The sequence below is a fragment of the Mustela putorius genome, unplaced genomic scaffold (genome assembly GCF_011764305.1).
Source record: "Mustela putorius furo isolate JIRA1106 unplaced genomic scaffold, ASM1176430v1.1 tig00000129_pilon_pilon_pilon, whole genome shotgun sequence".
Taxonomy (NCBI): Eukaryota; Metazoa; Chordata; class Mammalia; order Carnivora; family Mustelidae; genus Mustela; species Mustela putorius.
The window spans coordinates 50,932,405-50,953,237 of NW_025421290.1; the positions used below are offsets into that span (position 1 = coordinate 50,932,405).

The following is a 20,833-nucleotide window of genomic DNA, read 5'->3' on the forward strand; positions in this document are numbered from 1 at the left end:
GGGTTTCCAAGACAGGCTCCAGAGCTGGGGGGGAAGGGGGTCCAGTCCCAGCTGTGGGACACCTCTCTGTGGCGCCCAGAGGCGCCTCCCTGTGCCTCTGTTTCCCGCACCACGAGAGGAGGCCGTCTGTGCCCCCAGGCTGGGGAGGCTGAGGTAGAAGCCAGCCCCGGGCTGCAAAGAGAGGCTGAGCGGGCGGCCGTGCAGTGCAGGGCTCTGAGGGGTCGCGAAGCCTGAGGTGGTGGGGTGGGTGAGCGGGGCAGGCGCCCGGAGGAGGCTGGGAACAGAAGCGGAGGAGCCGTTCTCTGACAGGAGCTTCCTGCCGCGGGGGAAAGGCTTTGGGCCGAGACCCAGGCAGCCTTCCTGAGCGTGTCTGGGCCTGGAGATAGGAAGTCAGGCTTTCCTGGCCGGAACCCTCATGCCCAGGCGGGTGTGTGGGCCTCGTGCGTGTTCCTGTGGGCCTAGCAGGATCTGGACACTGGGGCTGGCTTCCCGGGGCTAAGCGGGGATGAGCAGGAAGCCGGACAGCGGCCCTGAGGCGGGTGGTCAGGAAGGCTGGGGCCCAGAGGTGGGCCAGACCCAGGGAGCCAGGCTCTGGCCATTGACCATTCTGCCCCAGACCCTCCCGTTCTCCCTGCCCACCACGTCCCAGGAGGCCTTGCCGAGAGTGTAGCGTATTTCCTTGGCCATCCTGTCGTCCAGGCCAAGCCTGGGGGAGGGCGCGGCCGTCAGAGGGCAGCTTCCGGACTGGTGGGCCAGGCTGTCTGGCTGCTACGGAAGCCTGTGTGCGTGCGTGTGCCTGCGGTGTGCCTGGGGGCGCAGGGGCCGTGCCCAGTGTCTGCGTTCCCCTATGGAGCAGGACATCCTCTTTGCCCCCTGAGCGGGGCTCCTGGGCCCTGCCTTCTGACCCCTGGTCTGGTCTCTGCCTGGCTACCCTCGTTCTCCTGCATGGCTCCCCGGTCTCTCCTCACCAGCCCAGCTTGGCTTCCTTCAATGCGCACCCTTCCTCGGGCTTCTTCAAGGACTGGGGGGTTGCTTCTGGCCCGGGGCCTATGGGGAAAACAAGCCCCCTCGGTGCAGGTTCTGGGACTCCGGCCCAGCCTGGCGAGGGCAGTGGGAGAGCACAGAGGGCCATCCTGCCCAGGGCCGAGCGCTCAGGTCCGAGGACACCATGAGCCACGGCCTGCTGGTCCTTCTGCCAGCCCAAAGACAATCCCGGGGTATCAGGAGGGACCTGGGTGTTACCCGGGAACCCCAACTCAGCCGGGACTGGCGCCTTCTGTGGATACCTCTCCCTGCTGGCCGCCGGATGCTTGGGCCCAGCTCCCCTTGAGAATGCGGTGCTGTACCAGCCCATAGGGCCACACCAGGCAGCGGTTTGCTCAGGGCTTGGCCTTGCCCTCCTGAGGAGGGGGGTTAGATGAGTGTGTCCGTGGGTCCTGGCACACAGGGCACGCCGCCAGCATCACCAGCGTGTCATCTCCGCGCCTGCGCGGTCTCTCCCTCTTTCCCGCGTGCCTGGCCACTCCAGCCCCTTCCTTCCTGGCCCCACACCTCATGGGGTCAGCATCCGCATGGCCAGGATGCGGTCCTGCAGGCCCCCACCACTGCCGGGGAGGGGAGGGCAGGAGGCTACAGCGCTCCCAGGGTCACCCCCCACCCCCATCGTCACTTCCTTCCTCTGCTGCCACCAGGTCCCTTTGGGAACTCAGCAGGCCAGAGAGGCCCTCTCCCGGCTCCGTCTGCACTTCTCCAGGCGGTCCACGGGGAGGGCTGGGCAGCGGGCCTGTGCGGGGGCTGGGGAGACACGGATGCCGCTGACAAGGTCCAGCCCCACAGCATCCCACGTCTGGGGGGGATCAGTCCCGGCCCCCCTCATCCCCCACGCCCAGTGGTGGTGCAGGCCCTCCCTGTAGGGGATTGTGCCAGGGGCCAGGAGCGCCCATGGGTGAGCGCTGCCAGGGTCTCGGCCTGGCCTCCCTGGGCCCCCTCCTCTGGTGAAATGGTTGGAGGGCATGACCCTGGACAAGGCTAACCCAGTCCCGGGTCCGCTCCTCTCCTGGGACCCGTGCGGCCTGGACTAGTCTCTGCAGGGATTCCCTTCCCGTGCGGCACACACACCTCCCACCTCTTGGTGGCCTTCAAAACATGTTAGATGTTTTCAGTGTTTAACGCGTGTTTCGGAGAGCGACACCATCACACAGCTCAGAATTCGAGAAGGACAAAAAGGTTCTAAGAGGAGATGTCTCCTTGTTTCCGTCCCTCGGCGTCCTTCCCGAGAAGCAAGCGGGGCTCCTTAGGGGATAAGCAGCTGCTCATCCGTGAATAACGAAGAGGCAAGCGCTGGTGAAAAGGAGGCAGGCCCTGGTGAAGCACCTGCTTTTGCCGGAGGCGGGGGTCGGGGGGGTGGGGTGTCCTCCTAGAGCCCCGCAAAAACAAATGAAGAACCCAATGCTTTCACACTGACGGAATCCTCAAAGAAGGAGATCTCGGGGCGCCTGGGTGGCTCAGTGGGTTAAGCCGCTGCCTTCGGCTCAAATCATGATCTCAGGGTCCTGGGATCGAGTCCTGCATCGGGCTCTCTGCTCAGCAGGGAGCCTGCTTCCTCCCCTCTCTCTCTCCCCTCCTCTCTGCCTGCCTCTCTGCCTACTTGTGATCTGTCTGTCAAATAAATAAAATCTTTAAAAAAAAAAAAAAAAAAGGAGATCTCGAGGTCTTGTAAAAGAGGAATGTCATGACAAGTCCTGCCGTTTCCAGGGTACCCGCGGGGTGTGCCTGGCTAAGCTCACTGATTTACACTTTCCTCCCTCTCCGTGGACTCGGTGCCAGGGTTAAGAATCTGCTTCTAGATCCAGACACCTCTGGGCTGGGACGCCAGCTCGGCACCTTCCTGGCTGTGTGACTTTGGGCAAGTGACTCCGCCTCTCTGGGCTGTCTCTGCAGGTGTAAGATGGGGAGCACCCCTGAGAAAACATAAATGTGGTGCTGGCTGAGGGCCAAGCCCCCAAGAGGACCATTATTGTTATTTAAGGGTCCCCCGTCTCCCATAACCCTTTCCTGGCAACCTCCCAAGCCTGCGTCACACCGTCTCCAAGAAGGAAGGCTGAGGCCTGCGAGATGGACCCCAAGTCTAAATGAACGCAGGTGTGGGTGATGGAGCTCCCCAGGGCCGGGGGGTCTTCACACCTCAGCCCCCACCATTATGCCTTCCCTCTCCAAAGTCCAGAAGCCCAGAGCAGCGAGGGGTCCCCTCTGTCTTATCGAAGGAGGGGTGCCCGACACCCAGGCCCTGAGGGGTCTGGGGACAGCCTGGCTTCCCTCTTGGCCCTGCAATGCTGGGGTTCCCAGGCAGCTGCTGCCTCGTGAGGTGCCTCTGTCACTGGGTGGGGCCTGATGGGGAGCAAGGCGCCTTTTGGTTGTTTTCCTGGAAGTCAAGGGCCTGAGAGAAAGGCCCCATTGCAGTCCCAGGCCTGAAGAGGTAGAAACTGAACTTGGCCTTGGGAGGGTGACTGGCTGGTGGTGAGCCAGGGTCCTGGGTCTCTTGGCAAAGCCACTTACGCTTGCCTCAGTTTCTCCACAAGCCCTGCTTCCTCCTGGGGTGGGGGGGGGAGGGGAGGAGCTTCACGGGGAGGGAGGGGCATGATCTGTTGGTAAACACTTGGTGTGTTAGTGCCCTCCTGGGCAGGGCTGCCCTGTGAGACGGTTCCCGGTCAGCTGTCCTGGCCATCCCGTGGTCCCTGGGAAGGTCAGCAGACCCCAGCGGAGGTCCGGTGTGGTTTCAATGCCCTGGCGCTGTTGACTTCCCCTTTTGGGGACGGCCGGGTGGCAGCAAGGACCACAGCCCCAAGGCCTCGAACTTTGCGTCCACTTCCCACTCTGAGACTCAGTTTCCTCATCTGTCACCAGGGGGTACAATGGCTCTGCCCAGGGCAGCTGGCGAGTGGGGCATATCTGGAAACAAGAGGGCCTGGGAGGGATCCCGGTCAGAGGATGGCCGGCCTGGGAAATAAAGGAAGCAGCAGGCCCAGGCTGGGGCCGTGGGAAGTGCAAGTCATCTCTCAGAGGGAAGTGGGCCTAGCCCTGGGGGAGGGCTTTGATATATCCTGGAATGCCCTCATTTCCCAGACCTGGGGAGCCCTCCCGAGGGTCAACACTGCCTTGTGACCAAGGCACACTGGCCCAGGGACCCCCAGCCCCTTCATTCCCATGCAATGTGCTCCCGGGCCTTTGCATCTGCTGATGTCTGCACCAAACTTCACCCTCCTGCCGGCAGCGTCCCTCTCTTCCAGGGAGCTTCTCTCCAGCAGGGCTCTCAGGCAGGCCTGAGACCGAGGAGAGGGAGGATCACTAGTGACACACACGCACGGCCCTCTCTTGGTCTCTGGCCCAACCTGGCTGGGCTGCCAGGACAGAGTTAACCCCACCTGCTGCCCCACAGGTTGAAGGTGAAGACTCAAGTCATTGACTGAACAAGTCATTGACCAGAGAGATGAGGTGTTTGGTTTTTTTTTTTTCCAAAGACAAAAAAGAAGTAGAGGGCAAAAAGCTCCCCGTGTTTGCATCTAAGCTCTCTGCTCTGGCAGTCTTTACTTTTGTCTGACTTAAGTCAAGCTGCATTTCAGACGTTGATCGACACTGGGGGAGAAGCAGTAGGGCACAGGGCTTCCTGGCGGCGTCCTGAGCTCCACGCCGACCGGCACACGATGGAACCTCTCTGTGCCTCAATTTTTCTCATCTGTGAAAAGGGGATAATTAAGAAGTACCCATTTCCTAGGACGGTCTGATGAAATCAGTTAATGCACGCCAAGCATTTAGAACAGAGGGTGGCACCAAGTTCAAGGAGAGTCACTTGTCTACCCACAGAATTGAAAGCAGGCGGTTCCATATTCGCACACCCGTGTTCAAGGCAGTATTATTCGCAATAGCCAAGAGGGGGCAGCAACCCCAGCGACCACGGACCGATAACAGTGAAAGATTACTCAGCTGTAGAAAGGAAGGAAAATCTGACACCTGCTATAGTGCGGCTGGACCCTGGGGGCATCACGCGGCGTGAAATAAGCCCGTTACAAACGGACTAACACTCTTAGGGTACCACTTCTATCAGCTGCGCAGAATAGTCACGTTTATAACGAGAAAGTAGGACGATGATCTCCAGGGGCAGGGGAAGGAGGATGGGGGAATAGGTAAGTAATTTCAGAGCCTCATTCTTGTAAACTGAGGAGTGTTCTGGAGATGGGTGTTGGGTAATAATGTACATGTCCCTGAACTGCACGCTTAAAAAGGTCAATATGGTAAATTTGGTTCTCTGTGTTTTATCACAGTTGAAGAAAACGGTCCACTGTCATGTCTGAGCAGAGGGCAGGGCGGTCTGCCCACGGGTCCTGGGCTTCTGAGGTCCCAAGTTCACAGTGAGGAGCCGGCTGTTGCCCCCAGTGCCGCACACTTGACTTCTGGGCTGGACCGGGAGGGGGGGTGGGGGGGGTGTCTGCAGCCAATCCGCTTCTGGCTTCCACCTCTGTCCTCTCTCCCAGGTGGAGCTGGCCTGGTCTCCCCTGCCCATCCCCCCGGGGAGATGGCAAATGGGACAGCAACTGGCCAGGAACACTCCCGAGCCAGCCAAGAGCATCTGATGTTCATTTCCTGCTGGGGATGGAATTTTGGCTGGCTTGGCTCCCTCTGAAAGTGTCTGGCCCCTTGAAGATGGCTTCCTCATCTATCACGAGGGGGTAAGGGTAGTGCCTGCCCTGCTGGCTATCATCCCTTGGCCCTATGCAGCCCTGTTTTCAGAGGATTTCCCTTGTGTTGGGGAGTCCATATAGGGGACCCCCAATCCTCCTATCTTAACTCAGGGAAAGGGAAAGGGACCGGAGCAAGCACAAAGGAGAAGGCAACTTTTCCGGACTCCTGGCTGCTGCTCAGGGTGAGGCCATGGAGAGGGAGCTCAGGCAGCCTGGGCATCCGGGGATGCGGTCGGCTGACCAGGCCCCACCCTGGGAAGTGTCCTTCCTGCCTCCCCTGATCAGGATCCTGGGCTCTGAGGGGATGGTGGGATCTTCGGGCCTGACAACCACACCCCCTGCCCCCACCCTATGACTCAGAAAGCTTCAGATTCCCCAGCAATTTCCCAATCTGTTTGGGGTGAGGAGAGGAGGCCTGGCCGGAAAGTGCGGGATTGCACAAGGAGGCCACAGGAGGCAGCCACAGAGGCCATGAGCCAGGAGCTCTGCTTTCCATCCGCGTCGGCCCTATGTCGCTGGATGAATTTGGGGACCTGGCCTTTTGTCTCCCCATCTGTTCACTGGGGAGCAAATGGAGTGCCCCTCCCAGCCCTGAGGCTCTGTGGCTCTGAGGGATCATCTGAACTCTGTCAGCCCGCGACCCCCTCCCCCAGGGACTCAAGGGAAGAGTGTGGAATCTGTCTGAAGGGCCACTTCCTGGCATTCCCCCTCCCCACAAGGACCCCCAGGGACAGGATTAGGGGCAAGCCCAAACCTAGCATTTGACTTCCATTCCCAAGGAGGAAAAGGAAGTTCTCAGTCCCAAGGGGCACCTCCAGCTCCACCGCCCACTCCCAGGGCCCAGGGATCTGTGCCCAGCTGCTGGGGGAGCAGGGAGTCCACGGGAGGGCGACACCAAGGGTGGGGCAAACAAAACATGGGAGGGGCAGGGGTTCTAGCAATGAAGGGAAAGGGAAGCTGGTGCCCAGCTGGGAAATTCCTGAACGACACGGTTCTTTCCAGAGGGCAGGAATTCCTAAAATGAGAAAGAGAGGTGAGTCCCTAGTGGTTGCTCTTCACCAGCAACACCCCCCCCCATGCCCCACCGACCGGCTGACCCCGAGAAAGGGCCTCGCGGAGGAAGGACAAGGCCGCCCAGCCTGAGCTGTCGGGGTCCGGACCCGGTGCGTCCCGAAGCCTGTCCTGGCGCAACCGCAGGCCCAGAAAGGGAAAGTTGTCCCGTGGGAGTCCGGCGGGTGTGTGACCCCGCGGGAGCTGCAGGTCGCTTGCCTTTCTGAGCCCTGTTCCCGTCAAACAAGATAGCGAATGCCGGCACCCCGCAGACGTGCCCTTTGTCAAGAGCTGTCCGGACCCCCTTCCCCTTAGGCGCCTGCTCCAGCGGGGTCCCCTCCCCGCCGCCTGGGTGGGAAGGCTCTGCCCCGACGCGGCAGTCCTCGCGCGGCCCAGGGCGCCGGGGCGGGGGCGGCGGCGGCGGGGGGCCCGGGGACCCCGCAGGGCGACCGTCGTCGCGCGGGGCTGGGCGCCGCTCTGTGACGCGGGGAGGGGGTCCCGAGCGCGCGGCCCCCGCCGGCCAATCGGCGGCCGCCGTCGGACAAAGGGCCCGCGCCAGGCCGAGCCCGGGCCGCGCGGGGTGCGGTTCCCCGCGCCCGCAGACCGCCCGGGCGGCTGGGAAGGCGTGACAGCCCCGCTCCCTCGAGGGGCGCGCGCGACTCCGGGCTCGGGCGCGCAGGGTCGCGCTCGGCCTTGGCCTCCGCCCGCGGGTTTTCCGCGGCCGCCGCGGGCGGGGCGAGCGGGGCGAGCGGGGGGAGGGGGGGGGCCGGGGGGCGGAGTCTGCGACTATTTCAGGCGGCGCCAGGCTCGGCGGGGACAGCGGCGGCCAGGCCCGGACACAGTAAGTGACCTCCGCCCGCACCGCGTCCGTCCCCCGCCGCCCCGCGCGGCTGCCCGCCCGCCGCCTCTCCGGGCTCCGGGCCGGCTCCCCCGACGGAGCGGCGGGCACAGCCCGACCGGGGCTGGGAGGGAAAGAGGGGGCGCAGAGCGCCCCAGGGCCGCAGGCCTCCGGCAGCCCCACTTCTAGGGAAACTGAGGCGGCCGCGGCAAGCCAGGGTGCAGGGGCCCCGGGTTTGGGACTGCAAAGGAGGGGGGTGTGGAGGAAGGCGCAGGGGTCCCTACCCTTTTGCAGAGGACCGGCCCAGGGGGGTGGGGCCGGCAGGCCAAGCTGCTTTGCTGCCTGTGTCTGGGTGTCCTCACTGCGGGATCCCTGACCCCGGAAGGAGGCAAAGGGGGGTGTGCGGTGCCTGAGGAGAAGCTGGGAGGTCAGGAGAGGGTGTCACCATGCGGCCACAGGCCGTGGTCACATGCTATGACCAGGCAGGCCCCTTGTGTCACTGTGCCCAGCCTAGAGCCCGGCTGGAAGGAACGCCTTTCCTGCACTCTTCTCTACCCCAGCACTGAGGCTGGCTTGATGGACACAGGGAACGGACAGGCGCCCTTACCACCGCTGGCTTCCTAAGGGTGTGCGGTTTTGCCACTTCCTGTCAGCATCACTGTGGGGTGGGGGTCTTCGTGCCCATTTCACAGACGGTGGTAGGGTGGTGGTGTCCACGCGCTAGGGAGTGGTCGAGATGACCCCCCTGCCACTTCTCTTTCCGCTGCACCAGCTGCCTCTGAAAATCAAGGCCTGGGATGGAGCCGAGGGGGCCGTTGTAGGACCCAGAAGTGTGAGGAGGATTTTGTACCAGAGAGGCAAGGAGGCAGCCATGTTATGTGGGGACCTGCAGGAGCCAGGTGTGAGGTCAAACAGAGCCCAGCACGTGCGCGGGCTCGTGGCTGTGTGTGTGTGTGTGTGTGTGTGTGGGCAGAGGTGAGGCTGGAGCGTCACAGCAGCACTTTCCCTCACCCTAGCTGGACAGCAAAGTGGGGGTCTGGGCAGTCAGCTGGCTGGACCAGCTCCTGTGGGTGCATGGCATAGGGGAAGGAGCAGACCAGCGGATGGGCAGGGCAGAAGAACCTAGTGGCCTTGCTTGCACCTTGGCTCTGGGGCTCTCTGGAGCACCCCTCGCTTGGCCCTGGAGTGTAACTCTCAGCCCCAATGGCATAGGAGAGGTGCCCGCAGTCCAGTGGTGTTGGACTTGGCTGAGGGCACTTGGTGAAGCCCTTTGAGAGAAACTTGGGCTTCCTGCCCCCCCTCCAAGGTAGCTGTGGCCAACGTCCTGGGTTGTGCTGAGACCTGGAGTAGCTAGGCTAGTAGGGAGGTAGTAGGGGCTGTGGGAAGAGTCTGACAAGCCTAATCCATACCTGCTATGTGCTTGGGGCAAGCACCCCCCAGCCCCCTTCCCTGCCTCAGTTTCTCCTGGAAGAGGGATCACCCCACCTGCCTTGCAGGGCTGTGGCAGGTGTGAATCAAAGTCATCATGTTGCATAGGTCACAACTCAGTGTATTTACTCTTGGGAGGGCAGGGGGCAGGCACTGTGGTCCTGGAGTCCTGGATCTCCCCAGTCATCAGGGAAGCCCGACCCTATCTGCTCCCCACTCCCAGCCCTGCCTTGCTCCCCTCTCCTGGGCTCAGTCATGTTTCCCTCCACTGGTGCTGTCCTTGCTTTGGTAATGGTCATGGTGCTGGGGAGGGTGCTGCTGGACACGAGGGGGTCCTACATCTCCGAAAGTGGCCTGCAAGGTGGGGGGGGGGACATGGAGGTGGGGGACCCAGCACTGGATGATCCGAGTTACAAGCCTGACCTGTCAGCTGTAGGGACATTTCCCCGGTCAGTTTTGTGCACTGAGGATAGCAAGGCCCTCCCTGAAGGGAATGCGGAAGAGACGGGATGGGCGCCAGCGACAGCGCAGAACATGGGAGCCTTTGTGATGATGATATCACCCCATTTGGGAGCAGCCAGGGTGAAATGGGAGCCCGGAAGCCTGGTTCCTGGCCCAAGTTACTGGGGATCCTCAGGCAGCTGGGTGCCTCATTAGACCCCTTGTCCCTGCTGACATGTGAAAGTCTTCAGGGTCCTTTCCTAGCCCTTGAAGTTTGGGAGGGCACTATGAGTTCTAGACCTGAGCCCCAAGGCCAGGGGAGGGGGTCGGGCTCTGCTCCCCTTGTGGTCACCCCCAGGAGCAGCCCTGTTTCTGCTCAAAGCCTCCCTCTGCGGCTCCACATAAAGAAGAGAAGAAGCAGGCAAGGTGGAGGCTGGGGTGGGGAGGATGAAGCAGCCCCTGGTGTCGCGACCTTTCTGGACCGCGATTCTTTTTTTTTTTTTTTAAAGATTTTATTTATTTATTTAGTTGACAGAAATCACAAGCAGGCAGAGGCAGGCAGAGAGAGAGAGAGGAGGAAGCAGGCTCCCTGCTGAGCAGAGAGCCCGATGCGGGGCTCCATCCCAGGACTCTGGGATCATGACCTGAGCTGAAGGCAGAGGCTTTACCCCACGGAGCCCCCCAGGTGCCTGGACCGTGATTCTTGCTCTGGGCAGTGGGACGGCAGCCTGTGCTCTGCCACCTCTCCCAGGGCCTCCTGAGATGCAGGATGGAACTCGTGCCGTCCAGTCCTTTCTCCTTGCCCAGGGGCTGGGCTGCTGAGGAAGTTGGTGCCAAAATGAAGTGACGGCCCCCTCCGTCTGGGAGTCTTGGCATCTCCAGATTCTTCCCTGCTTCTGGTGATTTGGGGAGGTGCGGGGGGGTATTGGATTTGTGGGAGCTGAGACACTGGTGTCCAGGGAGGAAGCTGAACTGTAGGTGCCCCTGTGGTCCAGGAGGTAGCCTGACCCTGATGGTCGCATGGCAAGACGAGATGGCGTCTGCTTGTGGCAGCTGCCACGGCTGTATCCTGGGCCTGGGAGCTGCTGTGTGTGCACTTGTCTGCTGCGGCGGCTCTCTCATTCCCCCTCCCCTTGCCAATCTGCAGGCCCCAGCCGGGGGGATGCTGAAGATGATGACTTTCTTCCAAGGCCTTCCAGGCCAGCAGACGGTGCCAGGGGTTCTTGATTTTCCCAGAAGCTCCCAGAAGTTGCCCTCCACATCCGAGGGGGAGTCTGAGACCTCCATGTCAGAGGCCTCTTCTGAAGACCTGGTCCCGCCCCTGGAGGCCAAGGCAGCCCGGGAGAGCGACAAGGACCAGTTGACAAAGCAGAAGAAGAGGTCCAAAGGCCTGGCCAACATGTTCAGCGTCTTCACTAAAGGACGGAAGAAGGGTCAGCCCAGCTCAGCGCAGCCAGAGGGCGAGCCCGAATCCCGGCCTGAGTCCAGCCGCCCGCTGCCCACAGGTAGGCTGGGGCCCCGAGCAGGGTAGGAATCGGGGATCAGAGCTGGCGGGGGACGGAGGGTGCTGGGCAGGGCTGGGGCTCATCCGAGTGAAGGGCCCCCTCACCCTGGACGCAGGGAGGCCGGCAGCGATGGGCTGGGCCGCGTCTCCCCTCCCGGCTTTCCCCTGCGCCGCCCAGTCCTGGGGCCGGCCGGGTCCGGGTCGGGGCAGCGGCGGGGCTCTCGGGGCGCACGCCTTCCCCTGTCCCGGGGCGGGCCGTCGGGCGGGCGGCGCTGAGCTTGCTGTCCCGGCCGCAGTGGAGGAGCTCAAGGAGGCGCTGGAGCGCGGGCGGCTGGAGGCGGCGGGGCCGCTGCTGGCGCTGGAGCGGGAGCTGCAGGCGGCGGCGGCGCGGGGCGGCGAGAGCGCGGAGGAGCTGGTGCGGCGCCAGAGCAAGGTGGAGGCGCTGTACGCGCTGCTGCGGGACCAGGTGCTCGGGCTGCTGCGGCGGCCGCTGGACGTGGCGCCCGAGCGGCTGCGCCAGGCCCTGGCCGTGCTGGCCGAGCAGGAGCGCGAGGACCGCCGGGCGGCGGAGGCGGCGGCGGCGGCGGCGGCGGCGGCGGGGCCGGGGGCGGCGGGGCCGGGGGCGGCGGCGCTGGTGAGCGCGCGGCCGCGGCGCTGGCTGCAGCTGTGGCGGCGCGGGGTGGCGCAGGCGGCCGAGGAGCGCCTGTGCGCGAGGCCGGCCGCGGGCGCCGAGGGCCGCTCGGAGGCCGAGCGCGTCTTCCTGCACATGGGCCGCACCATGAAGGAGGACCTGGAGGCCGTGGTGGAGCGGCTGAAGCCGCTGTTCCCCGCCGACCTGGACGTGGTGGCCGCCTACGCCGAGAGCTACCACGAGCACTTCGCGGCGCAGCTGGCGGCCATGGCGCAGTTCGAGCTGTGCGAGCGCGACACCTACATGCTGCTCGTCTGGGTGCAGAACCTCTACCCCAAGTGAGCGCGGGGAGCCTCGGGCCCCGGAGTCGGGGGTGGGAGCGGGGCCGGCGCTCGGGGCGCTTTGCGCCGGGGACCCTCAGCCGCATTCCACAGTGAGGGGAAACTGAGGCACGGGGCGCGGCAGGGACTTCGTCCTTCGTTCCCGAGCTCCCAGTCTGAGGAGGGGGCGAGGCGGGGCACCATCCAGAGCAGGAAGGGCGGTGGCGGTGGCTGGGAGCCTCCAGCAGGGGCCCTGAGGAGACGACGTGGAGGAAGCCATCCCCGAGGCGGTGCAGGAGGAAGAGGAACCAAATTCTGCTGCCCGAAGGAAGAGAGGCGGGCAGGGGAGGGGAGAAGGCAGGCCTGGAAGTCGGTGGAGGGAGGATGCTGTTCCCAACCCGGGGAGCCGTCCTGCAGCGCCCGGGGCTGAGCGCAGACACCTGGGAGTTGTGCAGAGTGCGCCGGCGTCCCAGCGCTCCCAGGCCGCACAGAAGAGGGGCAGAGCAGGGCCCTGTGGCCCTTGTGCAGGGTCACCTGGTGAACCCAAGGCAGAACTGGGTTCAAGGCCCAGGGCTCCTTGGGTGGGAGGCTGGCTCTGCCAACAGAGTGCCTCAGGCACCCTCTGATTCACCCCAACCCCCTGGGGTCCTGAGCACACCTGTCACTTACCCATGCTCCCTGAGGAGTGCGGTGCTGGGTGGAAATGCCCAGGGCACCAGAGGCTGGGGGTTCCTGTGCGGGCCAACTCCAGCCCCCAGAATAAAGTCTGCAGGAAGCCTGGAGGTACAGACTGTGAGAAGCGTCTAAGGGCCTCGGAGACACATCTGGGTGGCCAGTGGTCTCACGGGATGCTGCTGGTGGCTCAGCCTCCAGCAAGGGGCCAGAGGGAGGGCGCCGCGGGGCTGGTGGGTGAGTCAGCAGGGCACAGGGAAACTGGCGGAGGGCAGGGGCTGCGGGCTAGACAGGCCAGTCGGGAGCCAGTTTTTCTTAGCTTATTCTGACTCACCAGGAAATACTGGGCATTTGCACCTCAGTCTTCCTGTCCCAGTGACCTCAGGCCTTTGGGCCTGGGGCCCACTGGGGTCGGCATAGCAGGAAACTGAGGCCAGCCCGGCAGAGTCCTGGAGAGAGGGAGTCCCACGGGTTGCCGTCGAGCCCTGTGTGGCCGGAGTGGCCAGAATACAGGGAGGAAAGGGTCCCCAGCACAGCCAGGCTGGGAGAAGGGCGAGAGGCCCCTTCTTGAGTGTCCAGGCAGACAAAGGCCCCCGAGGAAGTGCCAGGGAGGGCTGGGCCGTCCCTGGGGCTCCCGGATCCCACACAGGCGCCACAAGAACTAGTAGCTGGGGTGGGGCAGCCCTTCCTGCCTGCGCTGACCCGCCCTCGGGGGGCAGCAGGGCCGGCCAGGGGGTGCTGGTGCAGGGTAGGCAGGACACCCGAGGCCAGGGGGCCTGGAGTGCAGTGAGGGAATGGGGTAGGGACAGGGTGGAGATCCAGCGGCCAGTCTTGTCTGTGGGAGCTGGAGGCCTTGTGGCAGGGAGGGGGCCGGACTCCCAAGGCTGTCAGGTCTGCTGGGCGAAGGGAGTGCTGCTGGGGCCGGAGAGTGGGTCCCCACTGCCGCCAGGCGAGAGATGGTGGTGCTTGGCATTGGGCAGCGTGGCTCGAGGCCGATCTGCTTCAGTAGGAGGGGATGGCGGGAAACGAGAGGGTCCCAGCTGAGCAGATCCGGCCCCATCAGCCGAGACAGAGAAGCAGGGCAGGCGGAGGGCCATCAAGTTCTGGGGCCGACAGAGACAGAGGCCAAGAAGGCGGGCTCTGGATGAGCCGCGGTGCTGGGCAGGGGCAGTCTTCCTCACGCCAGCCCCCCTGTGCCCTCAGTGACATCATCAACAGCCCCAAGCTGGCAGGAGAGCTGCAGAGAGTCCAGCTGGGGAGCCTTCTGCCCCCCCGGCAGATCCGGCTGCTGGAGGCCACGTTCTTGTCCAACGAGGTGGTGAGTCCGTGCTGCGCTAGGGCCGGGGCCAGGGCCGGTTAGGAAGGACGCTCGGGGAGGCTCAGGGTTGGGCGGGACACCAGCCAGGGGCTTGACAGGGACTCCAGTGTGGGCAGGGCCGCTGGGCTCTGCGCTGCCCTGACCCTCCTCTCCCGCCCCCAGGCCAGTGTGAGGGAGCTGATGGCCCGCGCCCTGCAGCTGGAGTCACAGCGCTGGGCCCAGGATGTGGCTCCCCAGAGGCTGGACGGCCACTGCCACAGCGAACTGGCCATCGACATCATCCAGGTGCTGCGGGCCGCCCGGTGTGCGTGTCTGCGGGTGTCCGCTCTGAGCGCCGCTCCGCCTTGTGCCAGCGCCTCCCCTCCCCTGGTCTCAGCTCACCCTTCCCCCCTGCAGATCATCTCCCAGGGCCAGGCCAAGGCCGAGAGCATCACCCTGGACCTGGGCATGCAGATAAAGCACGTGCTGCTGCTGGAGCTGGCTGCGTTCCTGAGGAGGTGGGTGTCACCTGCGGGTGCCTGCAGGGGTGGGGGGCTGGGGGTGGTCCCTGTGGCCACTTCTCTCAGAGCCACCTGTGCTCCCTCGCGTCCAAGCTACATCAGCGTCCCCTTCCTGCCTCTGGAGTGTCTGTCACTAGGAGCAGGAGTCCTTCCGTCCTCCCCAAACCTTCCACCCGAGCCCTGAGAGCCTCAGATGATCCTGCCTGGAGCAGGAAGCCCCCAGCTGCAAAGACGATGCCCCCCGGAGGACTGAGGCCTGGCCTCCCTGGCCCTGGTGCTAGGGGGCTCCAGCCCTCCGTTTCTCTAGGCTGCCTCTCTCCCCGCCTCCGGGGTCTCCTGCATCTACCCATTGACTCCCCTACACCCTTCCTGGCTTCCTGCTGTAGAAGGATCTGAGGGGAGGAGTAGGGGCAGCAGGAGCTCTGCAGGGTCCTTGGCTCCTCTGACCTTGGCCTGTCAAGCTAGTTACACGATGCTTAGGGGCTGGCAACCCCTCCCTGGGCTGCTGGGAGCCTGCTAATCGGAAACGCACTCTCTAGGCCTTTGGGGGGGGGGCCGGCGGGACAGGGTAGGAGGCAGGCCCAAGGCTGCTATTGTCGCAGTGTTTGTGCTGGGCCTTGCATGTGCCTCTTCCGGTTTCACCAGCTACCAGCGAGCCTTTGATGACTTTCTGGAGAGAGGCAGACAGCTGAGAAATTACAGGGGCAATGTTATCGCCAACATCAACAACTGCCTGTCCCTCCGGTAAGGGGGTGAGGGTGCTCCGATGGGTGTGTGGGAGCGGGACTCCCTGGGCCTGCCCATTGGCTGGGAGGGGGAGGGGAGGCCCAGCCCAAGCAAAGCCGGGATCACGGAGCACCTGGCTGTGAGGAATGGGGTCTGTAAGGTCTGTAGGGGCGGCAGCAAATATCTTTCAGGTGCTGCTGGGTCAAGCATTCACGCAAAGGCTCTATGCCTTATTTGTTTCTTGTAGGGCCCCTAGGAAATGGATGCGGAGGCCGTGTCCGTTAGGCAAATGGAATTAAGAGCAGGTGGTGGCAGGTGTTCCTGGGGGTGGGAAGCCTGAGCGCCGCCCCCCAGAGCAGGGATGGCATGGTCCGGACGTGCTTCCGTAGGGAAGGGGGAGTCACGGAGGGTTCTGCAGTGGGGAGAGGGTTTAGGAAGATTGGCTTAGGGCCAGTGGGCACTCTGGGTGGGAGACTCTGGTCTGGACAGGGCTGGTGTGATCTCTCTGCTCCGTCTGTGTCCTTTCAGGACATCCGTGGAGCACAAGTGGCAGAACCCACAGGATCTCCCGGGCCGCCTGCTGGACCCCCTGAGTGAGCTCAAGAGTCACGGCTTTGACACCCTGCTCCAGCGCCTGTTTGGGGACCTGAAGGTACTGGAGCCTCCCCAGGGAGCCTGCCGAGCTTAGCGTTGGCGGGGAGACGAAGGGAGAGACCGGGAAGGGGGAGATGGCAGACGCAGGCCCAGGTGATGGGGGCCACTGAGCAGTTTTGACCTTGTCCCCACCCCTTCAGCCTGGGCTTGGCCTCACAGGGGCCCCTTGGGCTGGGAACCCGCAGAGGAGGCTTCGTGCCCCTCCCCGCACAGAGACTCAGCCCAGGCCTGTGCATTCCTTCTCCCGCTGTCCCTAGACCTGTCTGCACCCCATCCCCGCCCCATGACTCCCTTCCAGCGGGGATGCACAGAGCCTTTGGCAGCCGCGGCCCCATCTGCCATGGACCAAGGAGTCCACAGAAACCCCTTGGCTCCCTTAGCAGAGAGGGAGGCAGGGGTCCCCGGAGGGAAGGAGTAGGCCCTCCCTGCCTGCTTTCCACGGGAGCCTGCCCTGTCCCTACTGCCCAAGGCAGAAGGCTATGCGTAACCAGCCGGGCGTGAAGGCCGGGCGGTGACCCCTGATGACTTGGCACAGGTCCTCACAGGCCCAGCCAAGCACAAGACCTTATTTATGCAAGAATTTATTTATTTCAGAGCGAGGGGAAGGAAAAGGCCTCGAGGCCGGCAGGTGGCCTCCCGGCCCCAGAGTGGCAGCTGGTTGACCTTAGAGATGGGAGCAGGGGCCCTGTCTCCGCTTCTGGTCTGGGAACAGGGCCCGAGTTCCGCCCCGGTGCCTCGGGGTCCCGAGTCCTTGGGTCCCCCCTTGCCCCTGCACCAGGCTGTATGTGTGTCGCCGTGCGTGTGTCTGTGGGGTGTGACCAGACATCCTGCCTCTCTCCCGTCACAGCCGCTGTTCAAGAAGTTCACGCAGACCCGCTGGGCGGCCCCGGAGCAGACCCTGGAGGAAATCCTCTCCACCGTGGCCGACAGGCTGCCCGAGTTCTCGGAGCTGCTCGACTGTTTCCGGGAGGTGAGGCGGTGCTGGGCTGGGGGTTGGGCCTGGCAGGGGAGGGGGACAGAGGGATGGGGACGGTCTGGACACGCACCCTAACACAGGTGCCAGGCACACCTGCAAACACACACGCACGCTCACACGCGAGCGCACATATGCCTCTGCCCCTCCCTGGACTCCCAGCTTCGGGGCTCAGAGGGAAGGGGGTGAGCTCCCCGCCAGCGGCGGCTCACCCGGCCCTGCCCGCTCTCCCTTCCAGGAGCTCGTGGAGGTTGTGCACCTGCACCTGGTGAAGGAGTACATCACCCGCCTCAGCAAGCGGAGCCTGGTCCTCAAGACGGTGGAGCAGCAGCAGCAGCTGGCCGGGCACATCCTGGCCAACGACGACGCCATCCAGCGCTTCTGCGCCCAGAACGTGCGTAGGCTCCTGCCTGCCCCTCCCCCAAGTCCTGCAGGGCCCCCCCCTTACCCCCGCCCACTGGAGCAGTTCTGACCTGGACACCTCTGGGACCTCAGGGGGCCCCTCCGGGAAGGGGCGGCCTGCTCCAACCAGACCTATGTCCGCAGGGCTCCTCGGCGACCTGGCTGCATCACGCCCTCCCCAAGCTCGCCGAGATTATCCGCCTGCAGGACCCCAGTGCCATCAAGATTGAGGTGGCCACTTATGCTACCTGGTACCCCGACTTCAGGTGAGAGCCAGGGCACCGCAAGACAGCGCTGTCCGCAAGGCCCTGCTGGCGCTGGCCAGAGCCTGGGGGATCTGGTCTCGGGGCTGCGGGGCTGCGGGGCTGATTCCAGTCCCAGCTGGTAACCCCGGCGGAGGGCTGGCCGAGCACTGGACACTGTGCTCAGACGTTTACAGTGTCGCATTCACTGGAAGCACACTCCAGCCTTACAAAGGGGATGCTTTTCGTTCCCACCCTGCAGAGGAGGCCTGGAAAGCTTCAGGAAGGTGTCTGAGGTGACACAGCTAGCCAGGGGTAAAGCCAAGATGCCAAAGCCAGGTCCCCTGGCCCCACAGTCCATGCCTTTAGCCTGATCTGATACTGCCCCTTAGAGGGGAAATCGAGAGCAGAAACACGAGGGACTTGCTGGAAGCCTTGCTAAGCTGGGGTCCACGCCTGGGGTCAGCCTGGGGGTCATCAGAGTGGAGGCTTACCCCCCAACCTACGATCCGGTGAGCTAGGGTGACTCTGTCTAGGCGGAGTCCTCTGACGTGGTAGGGAAAGTTCAAGCAGTCTTGAGTTGGAGGACCTACCCAGTCCGGCCTAGTCTAGCCTCTTTTTGATCCCCCCCGTCCATCCCCCTGCCCATCCGTCCACCCGTAAGACACCCGTCCACTCATCTCCCCATTCATGGATCTGTCCATCCACCTGCTCCCGCCTTCTGCCCAAACATCCGTCTGTCCATCCCCCCACTCATCCCTCCGTCCGCTCATGCACCTACCGCCCATCCCCCACCCGCCCATCCTACCCATTACTAAGTAGTTTCCCACTAAGTGCTGGGCTCTGTTGTAAGTACTGGGATACAATGAAGCATAAGACAGACCAGGTCTCAGTCCTCTCTTGTGTAGCTTACGGCCTAATGAGGGTTAATAATAATGAGTAACCAGGAAAAGAAACAGTTATGAGCTGTAAAGATTATTTAAGCAAGGTTGTGAGGGCAGGAGGTGCTGACTTCAGAGATGGGAAATCTCGGGGGCAGTGACACTTTCACTGAGGCCCAAAGTGTGAGAAGGAGCTGCTCGTCACCGGAGCATGGGGAAGAACATTTCAGGGGGAACAGCCAGTGCGAAGACCTGAGGCAGCAGGTGTTTGGTGCACTCTAGGGAAGGACCGGTGTCCAGGGCTGCTGGAGCACGGTGGGGAAAGGAGACTTCGACCCCCTCGTGGGCAGGGGCTCGGCTGCAGGGCCCTTGTGGCTTGGGCGAGGGGTCTGGGGAGCTGGGAAGCGGCATGAGTAGGGGTGTTGGGGACGAGCCTGGACTGACGGATGCTCTCCTCGCCAGCAAAGGCCACCTGAGTGCCATCTTGGCCATCAAGGGCAACTTGTCAAGCAGCGAGGTCAGGAGCATCCGAAGCATCCTGGACGTCAGCGTGGGGGTGCACCAGGCCTCCAAGCCCCTATTTTCACTTATAAAGGTCGGTTAGCTTTCCCTGCGGCCTGGCCTATTCTGGAGCCCCCAGCGAGCATCGGACACCACCCCCTTGGTGGGCAACCGCCCCACTTCACGGCCCCTCCACAGGCTTCGTGCCTCCTGCTGCTGCTTCTGCCCAGCCTTGGCTAAGGCGTGAGCCCCTGGGCAGCTGGACTGGATAGGCCCATGCGGGCAGGGGCGCGATCGTGGGGAGGCCATGAGTTCATCCCCGAGAAACTCCTTGTAAATGACGATTGATCGTGTGTGTACTAAAGGGGGGAGCCAGGAGGGAGAGTGGCCCAGAGATCCCGGGTTACTTCCCATCCAGGGGGCCCCTCCACAGTCGTAACTGTCCTCCTCGTGGCTGGCCTGCGCACCTTCCCAGCTGCCAAGTGCTGAGCCTTGCCCATCCTGCCTCCTCTGGCCCAGGACAGTGAGTGGGGATCAGTGTGTCCTCGGAAGCGAAGGCAGAGCTAGAAAGAAGAAAACAATGAACTCTTATCTGGACCCTGGACCTCCTGGGTCTTCCACGCAGGGATAGGCGGGGGCCCTCCGTGGGACCTCTACCTGGAAGTCAGCCTGAGGTCTGGGCAGGGCTGACTTGACCTCTGACCCCCTGGCCTCTGGGTCAGTGTCCTCTTGCACATTTCCACAAACGTGGTGGTTGAATCCAAAACTTAGCTTTCAGCCCTGGAGGTCAGAAGTCCAACGCAGGTCTCATGGGCTAAAGCCAAGGTGTCAGTAGGGCTGGTTCCTTCTGGAAGGTTCCGGGGGGATTTTCCTTGCTTCTCCTGATCTTTAGAGGCTGTCTGTATTCCCTGGCCCGTGGCTCCCTCCATCTTCAAAGCCAGCAGGAGCCAGTCAAATCTTTTCACACTGCAGACCTCAGACCTCCACTCCTGCACCCCCCCCCCCACTTTTAAGGACCCTTTTGTTGACCTTTGCCCCACCCAGATGATACAGGATCAGCCCCTGTTTTAGGGTTAGCTGATTAGCAGCCTTACCCCACCTGTAACCTCAGGCACTTTGCCACAGACCCTGATGTGATCACAGGTGGCAGGTGTAGGGCGTGGGCTTGTGGGGGGGCGGGGCATGATTTGCCCCTGGCCTCCAGCCCCCAATGGTGCCTTAGCCCACCCCGGGAAAACGTGGCTCCAGGAACTTGCCTAGACCTCTGTTGACCCACGAGGCCCCCTGAGCCTTAGGGCGGGTCTCAGCCGTGTGCCCCTGAGCTTGCTGAGATGGGGTCTGGAGCCAGTGCCCTTGGGCTTGTCCCCACCCCCACCCCCCCACTTTCCAGGTACTGTGGTCAGGAACTGGCCCATGTAAATGGTGCACAAGGGCCTTTGTACATTTGTAGAAATTCGTGTGGTTTATGTTGTTAATATTATTTTTGATAGTACTGCTTTTATACATATGTACTCAGGACAGGGTCTGAGTTTTTATAGCTTAATATAAAACTGATTTCCAAAGTGGCTTGGAGTGATTTATTTGGGGAACAGGAAGGGACAGCGGTGACTTTCTCAGCCTCCTGGGCCTGGGAAATCCTGTCTCCCAGGATCTGTGTCAAACCCCCTGTGAGTCCAGCCTATGGTGCCTCTTCCCCCTTGAGCTTTGGGGGCCGGCTCTGCCTATGGGGCCCTGCCGGTCATTTACTCTTCTGTGCCTCAGTTTCCTTACCTGTAAACAGGGGACCATAAGCCCCTTTGGTCTCCCCTACACACCTTCTGAGGAGGGGGGAGGAGGGGGTGGACCTCAGACAGTCCCTTCAAGCTCACTCACAGGACCCAGTGGGAACCTACCCTTCTATTTCTGGAACCGACCTTACAAAGCTGCAGCTGTGGTCGGAGGAGCCGCACAGTCTGTCTCCAGAGACGGCCCAGCTCACCTGCACACTAGTTCACCTGGTCCAGGATTTGGAGAGGAG

At 63.1% G+C, this 20,833-nt stretch overlaps 2 protein-coding genes across 5 annotated transcripts; one reads left to right on the top strand and one right to left on the bottom strand.

The window, feature by feature from the left end:
• Positions 1-4,745: 4,745 nt before the first annotated feature.
• Positions 4,746-8,699, bottom strand: LOC123390508 (translation initiation factor IF-2-like). The gene is made up of 3 exons (XM_045074617.1): positions 8,635-8,699; positions 7,005-7,864; positions 4,746-6,750 (listed from the first exon to the last, which is right to left on the bottom strand). Exons 1-3 carry the CDS (start codon positions 8,697-8,699, stop codon positions 6,365-6,367), a joined length of 1,311 nt encoding a protein of 436 aa, XP_044930552.1. The 3' UTR covers positions 4,746-6,364.
• Positions 6,672-20,378, top strand: TNFAIP2 (TNF alpha induced protein 2). Of its 4 annotated transcripts, none has more exons than XM_045074064.1 (13): positions 7,490-7,626; positions 8,396-8,522; positions 10,640-10,997; positions 11,293-11,965; positions 13,823-13,937; positions 14,100-14,222; positions 14,334-14,434; positions 15,083-15,181; positions 15,692-15,815; positions 16,665-16,787; positions 17,029-17,184; positions 17,337-17,458; positions 18,778-20,378. In XM_045074064.1, the coding sequence occupies exons 3-13, from the start codon at positions 10,655-10,657 to the stop codon at positions 18,917-18,919; spliced, it is 2,121 nt and encodes a 706-aa protein (XP_044929999.1). In that variant the 5' UTR covers positions 7,490-7,626; positions 8,396-8,522; positions 10,640-10,654; the 3' UTR covers positions 18,920-20,378. The 4 variants fall into 4 exon arrangements, with proteins under 4 accessions (XP_044930003.1, XP_044929999.1, XP_044930014.1 ...); XM_045074079.1 differs by lacking the exon at positions 8,396-8,522 and adding an exon at positions 10,244-10,391; XM_045074068.1 differs by lacking the exons at positions 7,490-7,626; positions 8,396-8,522 and adding an exon at positions 6,672-6,768.
• The last annotated feature ends 455 nt before the right edge of the window (positions 20,379-20,833 follow it).